Genomic DNA, 12,156 nt, shown 5'->3' on the forward strand with positions numbered 1-12,156 from the left:
ATAATATGTATTATTCTACATATTAAGCAATATTTAATACTTATAAACGTAATTTATGATATACTGATAATAATCAACTTATTCCTCGTACAATTTGATAGATGAAGAAGAAACTTCATACTCAGCCATACACAAATTCTATTCAAAACTCACATCCAATTAGTGCAAAGAGATGTTCCGTACTAAATAATCAGTTAATATTATAAAATACACCGAACAAGAATACCCAGAATCAATAACATAAACAAGCTTTCTACAGATACAGTATTATTGTAAATGAGCTTTTTCAATTCTTGAGACGGGTTTGGGGCGCGGAGTAAATCATTTTTATTTGGTACTTTACGTCTTTTTAAATTACTTCTTGTTTTTTTTTTCTTCCTGTACAATGTGTGCTTAGATTGATGTATAAATACATTATATTAATACTTATTAAAATTTGAAAATAAATTATTTATTGGAACTTAAAATAAACTAGACTTATTAGGTCTTGCTGTCACGAATCTTTGATATGTTTTACTAAATAATAATTAGTCACTAAGTGAAAAAAATAATGACACACCTAGTGGTTATAACAATTAGTGACTCTAATCTCTATTTAGAAAATATCATACTAAATGTATCTTAAGAAATTAGCTCTAAATATTTTTCCACTATTAACTTACACATATACATATTCATTTTAATCAAAGCAGCTCTTCATCTAACTTGTCAGTGTAAGCCAGGATCTAAGTGGCAAGACACTCTGTTCTCCTTTATTATAATTTTAGTATCATGTGAGGCCAGTAGTAGCGCGGGAGCAAGTGGGGATCGGAAATATGTTAATAGGATCGGACTGTCCTAACACTAGACACTATTCCCTGGTTCTCGCTGTCTACCCTGCTATGGGCAGCATACAGCATAAAGCTAAAAAAAATCTTCATGTTAAACATAAATCCATTTTTACCCAAAGTTGGTTAATAGTAATGCATATGTTATATAGACATGACGCCATCAATAATGAATGATCTCACAGTTGCTTACATTAAAACGTGTTATAACAACAATATTTTTATATCAAACATTTTAGTTATTTTTGATCAAGAATTTGATCTTACTCATAGATTATTCAGATATTTCGTAGTTCCTGGTATACTCGTACAATAGATATTTAAAGTTCTGGCGCCGCCGTGTACAAGACACTCCGCTCCCATTTAAATATTTTTACTTTAGATTACTTTTGTATGTAAATACAGTGGCAAAGGTAATGTGTCACCCTGTCTGTTGTATCAAAATGATATCGAGTATTTTTATTTTGTCGCTCTGGTAATAAGGCAAAGCGCGATGTTGAGTTTCGCCACTCAATACGCAATATGTCCACAATACAGTGAAAAGTGGGGAACGGAAGTGTCTTATTGGGAACGCGCGGGAAGTGCCTTAACACAAGATTTCCTGGTTCCCTCTGTCTACCTTGCTATGTGAGAGAAACAGCGTAAAGTTACAAAAAATCTATGTTAATATTCCTCTAGCATTTCTGAATGCGTTAGATGTCGATAAAGTTGATTTAATGAATAATTAAGACGCTACAGAGAAACTGTTATATTTTAGTTTACAGTGTAAAGTTTTGTTTGTTGACATTGTGGTTTCATAGCGTTATAAACGTATTATTCAAATATTTCTCTATACCAATGTTATTTAAAGTGCCAACCCAAATATATAAATAGACTTCTATTAAACTTAGGAAACTCATTACGATAATGTATATGAGAAATAACAAATGACCTTAAATACATCCTTGTGAGAGCCAAACAATCATGGCGTCGTCGAACGGTAGAAAAAGTGTTAAAATGACTGCGTCCATAGACAGTTTGAAGTTGTCAAGTAAGAATACCTCGAAACACGCGTCTTCAGAATCAGTTTTGTCAAAGAAGGACAAAGAATGTCTCCAAATGCAAGAATGCAAGAAGAAGTTGCTGGCGATGGAGCCGCAGATAATAATTCGTGATGAAAACGTGGTTTTGAGATCTCCACCACAGAAGAAGATTGTGATGCCGCCAACTATTAATCCTGAGGTATGCTTTTTTATTTGTTAAAATTATGGAAGAATACATAGGTTATAATTATTTTAAATTTATACATTTTTTTTTAATTTCTCCGCTTTTAGGTTGGTGGTTTTGCTTCATTGGGTTTCCATACTTATCTCAACGTATCTAAAATGGGGCGGAAAATAGAGAACGAAGTATCTAAGTACTAAATTCCCTCTGCCTATCCCGCTATTTGCGGGAGACAGCGTGACATTAAACATAATATATTATAAAATTTTGTACAAAAAAAATAGAATGTATGTGCCAACGTGAAAATTTAGCATTATTTTAAAAAATGACCCATAGTTGATTTTGAACGTATAGCTTACTTTTATAAACTTTTTAAAAATGTACTTTTAAGCGTCCGGATGAAAATATCGTTAATTTTTAAAATTCTATTATTTGATATATAAAATAAATGAATATTACTTACTTATTTTAGCAAACTCATATCACTAAAACTAAAGGAATGAACTGATTTCAACTCATTAAGTATTTGAAATAGTACGATAAATATTTCGTATTGAACTGTTTATTATTTTCATTTCCTCGCTTTAGTAACGAGGCACAGCGCGGAGGTGATTCCGCCACTCAACATGGCTCCAGAATGGCGGAAAGTAAGGAACGGAAAATAAATAAGAAATATTTCGTATGTAAGTACGAACTACGAGTGATCATTGATGTTCTATTCAAAAAAAATGCTTCAAGTGTATATTGTCCGCCACTCACTTGAAAATTGAACGGAAAGTAGTAAATGGAATATTTTAATACGACGATCCCCCTTTAAAAAAAAAATGTTAATCTATATATATAAAATCGAAAGGTCACTCACTCATCACGAAATCTCAGAAACTACAAGTGCTAGGAATCTCAAATTTTGCATAGGAGTTACTTATAGGACGTAGGTGCTCGCTAAGACGGGAATTCGCAATATTCGACTTCTAAGGGGTTGTTTTTGGGGTCGAAAGTTTGTATGAAACTTCGTTACTACAAATGCTACGAGTCTCAAATTTTGTATAGACGTCACTAGGACGTAGCCATGGAGACAGAAATTAATAATAACATAGTTCACGCGGGTGAAACCGCGAGCGGGCCGCTAGTACTAGTATATAATCAACTACTGAAATATTGTCATACTATTTTGTGTCTGAATGTACTATAGAATTAAAATGAAATATAATAAAGGTGTTAAAACAAATAACCAGTCGTAACAAGAATGAAAAACAACTTTAGCTCCAGCAGGAATTCACAGGTTTACTTTACGTATAAAAACCATCTATATGGTAATGCGGGAAATTATTTCTTTATTTGAATCGTCGTTCTATGCTAGGTATCTAATATATTGTTATTGTTATTTTTTCTTTATTTTATAAAATATTTATTAGCGACCCGCTCGTATCTTGGGTTGAAACTTGGGCAGAAAGTGGGGAACGAAGTGTCTTAAAATTAGGTTCCCTCAGTCTTGTTAGATGCAGGATACAACGTGAAAATAAATTATACATTTTCATATACAAAAGCAATATATTGTCAATTTGTTAAAAAATAGCATTTTATTTTCACTCTTTTCATATTTACAAATGGACGCGACACATTTATTAGAAAGCTTTTCAATTATAACTATCCATGTGTATTATTCGTTATACGTAGTAGGTATCGGTATATATTATAGTATATGACAAGGACAAAATGACATGAAACCTTCGTAGCGCACAGCACGGCACAGCGTCTCTTTATTAAAACGATGAATGTGGGTTCGATCTCCACTCGGGGGATGAATATATGTTTAACTATTTCTATTCTATTACCATAGTAGCATTTAATTCCTCCACGCTACACACAATATTTTAAAATTGCACGGAAAATAAAAAACGGAGTGTCATAACACGAAATTCCCGCAATCACTCTGCATTATGGAAAAAAGTGTGAAACTAAATAAACATTGAAAAATCTGTCAACAACATGTACAAATATTTTAAAAAACCATATTTTACTTTTTCATTTATGTAGTGGAGTTTCATTCATTGAAAATGTTTACTTTCGTTCTTTTCTGTTGGAGTTCGTCATTTTCGTTGTCTTTGCACCGGATGCTCAGCCTCCGTCAAAGTAGGGGAGAGCGGGGCTAAAAGTTACCGAGGTAAGTTGTTCCGATGGAAATAATTTCGCGGGGAAAAGTGATAGGAATATTTAGTAAACATATAGTGAAATGCAATGTGATAGCGCACCCATGGCCAGCATATTGAACAATCCAGTGGCACCCGAAACCAATGGAATAGCACACGGGTGTCGTTGGTGCACGATTGTAAATATTTTCGCATTTGATATTTTTGGTCTGTCTCACAAATTTTAACGATTAGCCTCGAGTATGTTAGTGTTTTTTTTACATATATTATCTACTATTTCGGAACACTATTTGTAAATTATTTATGTTTCCTAATTTTATTTATATTTCATTTTTTTTTTCAACACGTGTTTTTGGGGCTTGATGTTACCTTTTTTTGGGGCATGTTGTGACCTCGAAAAAACTTTCACCAGTTCATTTGTACCAATAATGGGATGTAAATATTGTAATTTTTCATACTAAAAAATAGTGTAATTTAGTAACATGCGGACTTATGCTCGAAAATCAACTCGAGGTTAAGTGTCATATGAGTTGATGCAAAAAGCAGCGGATGTAGTTTTCAAAGATTGCAGGAAGAATATAAAAACTGTTACCAAAGAATTACATATACATATTGAGCGCGAAAAGCTAAAGCTATAAAATCTTTGTTTATTATTTTGGTTTAACAAAATCAAAATAAGTTTTATTTTTTAAGTAACCTTAAAAGGATACTTCTTAAACGAGTGTTGGTGTTGGTAGTAGTTGTTGTTAACGAGTGGCATCTGTTGTGATATGTCAAACTTGACTCAATTGGTATATTGACAAGAAAATTTCTTCAAGACTTTTCAAAATCAATGGTACAATCTATTACATTAGTTGGCAGCTGTCCTGCCTGACATTCAATAGACATTAATTCCATACATGCTTATCCTCTAAATATTCTCGAACAGTGTAATAAGCTTTACTTGTTAGAATTTTTTTTACAGATATTTTAAATTTTGGAAGTGGCAAATTAAGAATACACTGCGGAATTTTATTATATACACGTATACTCAGACCCATAAAGGATTTATTAACTTTTTGGAGGCGAAAACTTGGTGTAACAAGCTTATCTTTATTTCTCGTTTCTATCGTATGACTGTCGCTATTTTTTCTATGACAATGTATATTTTGTCGGACAAAGAGAATATTATAGTATAGAAATTGGGAAGCAACTGTAATAATACCTGCATCTTTGAAAACATCTCGCAGAGAATCTCGAGCTCTTAGATTATAAATATATCTTACGGCTCTTTTTTGGAGAATAAATATTGAATTGATATCTGAAGCACTGCCCCATAACAGCATTCCATAAGATAAAATACTATGGAAATAGCTAAAGTACACTAGTCGGGCAGTTTCAACGTCCGTCATTTGTCTTACTTTCTTAATTGCGAACGCGGCAGAGCTGAGTTTATCTGCAAGTGCTTCCAGATGAGCGTTCCACTGGAGTTTGGAATCTATAGTAACACCTAAGAAAATAGCTGATTCCGACACATTAAGAGGTTCTCCTTTAATTATTACATTAAAATTATGTTTTTTAACATTTGGTAAGGCAAACTCGATGCATTTCGTTTTTTTAGCATTTAACATTAGATTATTAACATCAAACCAACGAAGAATATGCGATAATGCACTATTCACTTCGTCATAGCTTATTATATTTCTGTCAACCTTAAATATTAAAGAGGTATCATCCGCGAAAAGTACAATATCACATAGGTTCTTCACATAAAAAGGCAGATCGTTAATATAAAGAAGAAATAAAAGAGGACCAAGTATAGATCCTTGTGGAACGTCCATCTTTAGAGGAGATCCAGATGATTTTACATTATTTATACTAACCGTCTGGATTCTTTGGTTTAGATATGAGGCAATAAGGTCAAGGGCAGTATCCTATATACCATAATGTTTTAGTTTTAACAACAGAGTTACATGGTCTACGCAATCAAAGGCTTTGGATAAGTCACAAAACACTCCAATTGCATTTTGTGACCTCTCCCATGCGTCATAAAAGTGCTTTAGGAGTGCGGCACCCGCATCCGTAGTGGACTTACCTTTGGTGAAACCATATTGAAACACTATGGAAACAATTGTTAATATTTAAGAAAATTGTGAGCTGGTTGAACATTATTTTTTCAAATATTTTACTTAAGGATGGCAAAACAGAAATCGGTCTGTAATTTCCAGGCTCAGATCTATCTCCACTTTTGTAAAGCGGCACTATTTTGCTATATTTCATTAAATCAGGAAAAGTACCGGATTCTACACAATTGTTAAAAATTAAAGCAAGGTAAGGAGCAATATTAGGTATAATTGAATTAAAAACTTTAACAGACATGCCCCATAAGTCACCAGTTTTCTTTAAATTAAGGCTTTTAAAAGTTTTGACAATTTCATCTGGGGACACATTCTTAAACACAAAATTTTGTCTACAACTATTTACATGGGTTTTTAGTATTAATTCTGCTTCCGAAGGAGATGATGGCAGTGAACGTGTTACTTCAGTAGATATATCAGAAAAAAATTTTTGAAAAGTATTTGCCACTTCTAAATCTGAATTTAAGATTATATTATTAACTTTTAATTTAATAGGTTCACTGACAGCTCTAAATCTCCCAGTTACAGTAGTGATAGCATCCCATGTAGCTTTAATTTTATTATTAGAGTTCAAAATTTTTGCTCTTATATGCATAGACTTAGCCTGGACACATACCTTTTTAAATATTTTTGAATAATTTCTAACTTTTAACAAGAACGCCGGATCTTGTTTCCATTGCCTCATATTATATAATTCATATAGTTTATTTCTGCTTCGGTATATACCAACAGTTACCCAGTCGCTAAAAGTTAACTTCGAGTTTTTATATATCTGTTTAACTTTAAAAATGTTATCAAACTCTGTAGTGAGTAAATTAAAAACTTTACAATATAGCTGATTCGGATTTAATCCGGTTATTTCTAAGTTTGCAATTTTTTCACTCACTTTATTATTAAAAAGATTAATTTTATTTTCAGTAATTGGTCTAATTGATATTTGTTTACGTTCTGCGACTGTTTTATCTATTACCGAAAACATTTGACCACAATGATCCGAGCTAAGATTAGTAATAATTTGTTTTTCTACAGTCTCACAATGACAAAAAACATTATCTATACAAGTAGCGGACGTATTCGTTATACGAGTTGGTTCAGAGAAAATATTAAACAAATTAAAAGATTTAAATAAGTTTAAAAGACGAAGGCTTAATGATGTCACCTGTAGTATATCTATATTAAAGTCTCCGCAAACAATTAAAGATTTACTATTCGAACTCAAATTATTCAAAACATCCTCCATTTTTTCTTCAAATACTTCAAAACTACCTGAGGGGGGTCGATACACGCATACTATAATATGTCTATTGAATTCAACGCAGGACAATTCAATGGAGCGTTCGTCGGAGAGAGCTACTATATCTGGTCGCGATTTACAACGTATATCATTTCTCACTAATATAAGCGAACCGCCGCGGATGGCCTTCCCTCTAACGAACGAACTTGACAATGTATAGTTTTCTATATTTACTGTATTGTTACATCTCGAGATCCAGTGCTCAGTTATACACATTATATGTATATTAAATTTTAAATTTAGTTTAGTAATAAAAAAGTCTTATAAAGAATACCCCAAATTACTGTTTTAATTGCAAGTCTAGATATGTAACTTGAATTTGATTATATTGTATAAATACTGAAATCAAGTATTCGTAGCAATATTTGAGGTTAAAAAATATCGGAACTTTTGGCCCCGCTCTCCCCTACATAAACCACGTCCTGTCACTCCATGCGACTAATAATTTCGATTTAATCAACTGTATTTTCATTTTCTTTTTTAAGCCTTTATGCTTCAATATACTTTTGCTCTCTTATATTTTAATATTCTCCTATATCTTTACGAAAAAGAGCTGTATCACTTTATTGCCCCCGAAGCGGGACCGGCAGACGGCAGATATCGTTAAGACACTTCGTTTCTATCCTTATAACCAACAAGAGATATTGTGTGCTAGTGGCGAAATTCAATGCCCGATGGCCCAACGTGATAGTTCACGCAACTACTACACTTACTACGCACGTACTTCGATTCCCACTCGAATACGCCCTCGATTGTAAAAAGACAATTCGCGACTTAACTTTAATATTTATTAATTGCAAGGCTCTCAAACTAGGAAAAGTTATAAATCCACTAAAAAACGGAAATTGGAAACAGAATCGAACCTTTAGCTCTTTAATTAAAACTCCACTGTACCATAGTGGTCTCAATAAATTATTTCTGTTTTCTACCAGCTCTACAAAGCGCCGTGACACCTGCGGGCGGACAGCCGTGAAATCGGTTGTAACGCAAACAATGCTGGGTTAAATGTCCTATTTGCTCTAACTCGGGAATACCTTTAATAGAGATATTTGGAATTCCCTTAATAATTACCCTTTTCTACATTTTAAACTTGAATATTTTATTATACCATAAAAATAATTGTTGAGTTCTATCGTCACATAAGCGCTACGGTTGTTGATGCAATTACCGCTCGGGGAAATTAATAGTTTTCTGGTAGAAGGAAGCTGGTGTTAAGACACGCTGTTCCTCACTTTCCACCTAAATTTCAGATACAACGTCGCGCTTTGTCTACTAGAGCGAAAAAATGGAAATAATTAATTCCCCCGAGTAGATATAGAACCGACAACCATCGCGTTGACAGCCAGACACTGAGCCGCTTAAATTATTTTCTGTACAAAAATATATACGTATACTATACTCTAAACAATAACCATAATACTACAGTAAGCGTATCGATAGGCCAAAAGTTTCATTAACAGAATATGTATTCGACGTCGGGCGGTGGAGCGTCAAGTCATGCCCTAACAGCACTCTGGCCAAACTTGGTGTATATTGTACGGCGGCGGCGTGTTGGAGACTTGAAACGATTGTTACTACTTCAAATCTATATTTGTACTGAAATTATAAAGCTGATGAATTTATTTGGTTGAACGTGCTAATCTCAGGAAGTACTGGTCTGAGTTGAAAAAAAAAATATGTTGGATAGTCTATTTATCGAGGAAAGCAATGTTAATTATTTTCATCTAAAGCGATAATGACGATATCTGCGGTCAGAGTTACCAGGAATCAGAATGTATCCTATTACGTCATACACAAGTCTTAGTTATTTCCAATCGACCATGCGGGTGAAGCTGATAAATATCGCAGGATAGGCAGAAAGAATCTGGTGTTAAGAAATTACATTGTTTATTTTCCGACCATTTGAGATAAATAATCTATTGAACAACAGAACACAACGCCGCGCTTAGTCTTAATAGACTGGGGAATTGAAAATATTTTCAACCTGAAATGTCTAATTTTCGTCCTATTGTGTTCCATTTGTTTGTAAAATTGAATGAAAATAATCTACGAGATGCCATCTTCCATCTGGAACAGGTCTGAATTAAGTTTAAATTAATTTCGAGAGATAGTTTAAATTTTGAGCCGAATTTAAAAAGAGAGGGTATTAGTTTGAGGCTAAGTTAGACAAAGCACACTGTTTTGCACCTACTGTAAAAACTTATATGTTATATTCTATTGGTTGTGGGCAACCTACTAGTCAGTATGAGCAGTAAGTTATAATGACATTTTTTTAAAAGTGTAGGTACAACTATTTTTTTAATCCGTCGCTGAGGCTGTACGTACTCAACGCTACGCATTGTTTTGAAACCAGAGCAAGGAAATGGTTCATTACTCCGAGTGGGAATCGAACCGTTTACAGTTAGACTCTTGGTCACCGCTGCACCACAGTGACTTCCATGACAAATTCATATTAGTCATTTACAACATAAAATGATATTCTCAATTTAGTAGTTTAAATTGTTGTCTCTTTCTAGTAGGGAAGCGTTAAAATTTATGCTCAAACTTCGTTTATTACATTCAAAAGGAAATTTCAGTTGGTAACGAACAAAACTGTATTGAGACATTGTAAATCGCTAGTTAATTTTGTGTAATTGATCTAGAGAAGTAATTGTTAAATTGTAAACTCAATACGCAACGTCTCGAAACAGAGTAGTAAGCAAGGAACGGAATCTCTTAACACTACCCTCATTTCACACTGAAGCTTAATAGATCAAAACGTTATTATTTATACCTGAATGTTCAATTGTGTTCAGGATATAGATAGGATAAAAATATATAGATATATATATATTTTCCTTTACATATATATTTTTTTTCTTAAATAAATTGACTTCTAACTACTTTTAATGAAAAAAAATACGTGGTCGGATCAAATTCCGGTGCGTATTCTAGCGGGATTTAAACCTGCCTTTCTTGTTTATCATCTACACGTTTTGAGAAATAAGCCACACGTTCTCATGAAGCTTGTTTCAGTTTATTTACGTTGTAATTTTTTTTCAATTAACACTTGACAATGTAATTCATTGAACTATATGTACATTTTGCCCTCACCGCGCTAAGCCTGTAGTGTTCTAAGAAATCCATATTCTAATCAAATATTCGAACTGAGAAGCTTCGAAGTATTCGTAAGTAATGCCAGTTATTTTCAAAACCAGTACAGCTCATAAATTTAAAGGTTTATCTACCTTTTATTTGTGTCATATACAAATTTTCTGTACAAAAGTTTCAAAGTTTGCCAAGAACACCTACGGAGTTTGCCAAAACAAAGGTAATTTAACTTTATTTTAGAAATAAGCTTCCGCTTACAAATAAATAAAGTGATCCATCTCTACTTTTGTGGTAGCATTTTATGTTATTTTTTTAGGTTTACGCTCTATCCCTAATATGGATATTCAGGGAGCACAGAATGCCGAATGGTACGGCGTTAGACACTTTGTTCCCCTTACGGCAGGTACATCATTTTTCAAGATATATATTGCGGAACTCAACGCCGCGGTTAGTCTTGTTCACTTCCTGATTGCTACTACTACTCCACGACGGCACATAACACAACTATTATACTTACTGAAATATGAAAATTATTTTTATATAAATTACTTAAATTCTTCGAGTTCTCGGCGTTGGGCTTCCTCGACTGATATTTTTGTTTAGAATTTAGGATGGTAAGCACAGAATAAAGTGTTACGACTTTAGGCTGCATTATCTACCCTACAATGTAGAATAAAGCGTGAAAAAAAAACAAATATACATACCTAAATAAATATAACTTTGCTAACTCTTAAATTCCTGGATCAACTCTATTTCAGTCGTTGTTTATAACCAAATTACGGGATTAACTTGTTCATTATATGTATAAGCCTATATTTTAGGATTCGATTCAGTAAATTCCGGCTATTGTTGGTATTATGCTATTGATATAGATATATAGGGAGATAAAGTGACTTACCATGGTTTTATCTCTTTTTGTTTGTTTATTTTTTTCTTGTAAAACGAAGCAGAGAAAGTTAGTGTATGGCCTCTTCGACAACTTTTAAACCTTTACCCGAAAAGTGGAGACTGAATATTTTTTTTAGCTTTACGCTATATCCCAGACTTAGCACGGTAGGCAGTGGGAACCTCGCACGAACCTTTTTCTTCACTCTGGCCCTTACAAGAGCGAGTAAATGAAAATAATTATATATTACATTCCCCGAGTGAAAATCAAACCCGAAATCGTCACTTTAACAGCCGTACGCTTTTTAATACTTAATAATTATATTTGAGAAACAGTTATAGTAAATACGACGGCCAAATCAAACGGGAAAAACCAACGTGGGATTTAAAAAGAAACTATTAAATCACAACCATACAGAGTGGTTGGGTATGTGTATATCACTGTATGAGAACCCGCGCACATGTCTATACTCGCATAACAAACATGTGCAGTTTTTCCGCTCCCGTAATCGATAGCTTAATGGCTTCAAAACACGTCAGTACTAATTTAATATGTATTCTGTCTTAAATGAGGTCGAGTAATATTTTCA

General features: G+C 33.3%; 1 protein-coding gene across 5 annotated transcripts in view; it reads left to right on the forward strand.

Moving 5' to 3' along the window:
* Nucleotides 1-12,156, forward strand: part of LOC146533280 (inactive dipeptidyl peptidase 10) — a 240,748-nt gene that overhangs the window by 157,902 nt on the left and 70,690 nt on the right. The window contains exon 2 of one of the 5 annotated variants that reach the window (XM_085194899.1): nt 1,506-2,048. The exons of 3 other annotated variants lie outside the window; for them this stretch is intronic. In XM_085194899.1, the coding sequence (XP_085051025.1) occupies nt 1,791-2,048 (258 nt within the window). In that variant the 5' untranslated portion in view covers nt 1,506-1,790. The remainder of the gene's footprint in view (nt 1-1,505; nt 2,049-12,156) is intronic. One more of the 5 variants, XM_085194900.1, reaches the window with a different exon arrangement.

The sequence above is a fragment of the Heliconius melpomene genome, chromosome 12, assembly GCF_056956725.1.
Source record: "Heliconius melpomene rosina isolate 202511_hmr_F chromosome 12, ASM5695672v1, whole genome shotgun sequence".
NCBI lineage: Eukaryota > Metazoa > Arthropoda > Insecta > Lepidoptera > Nymphalidae > Heliconius > Heliconius melpomene.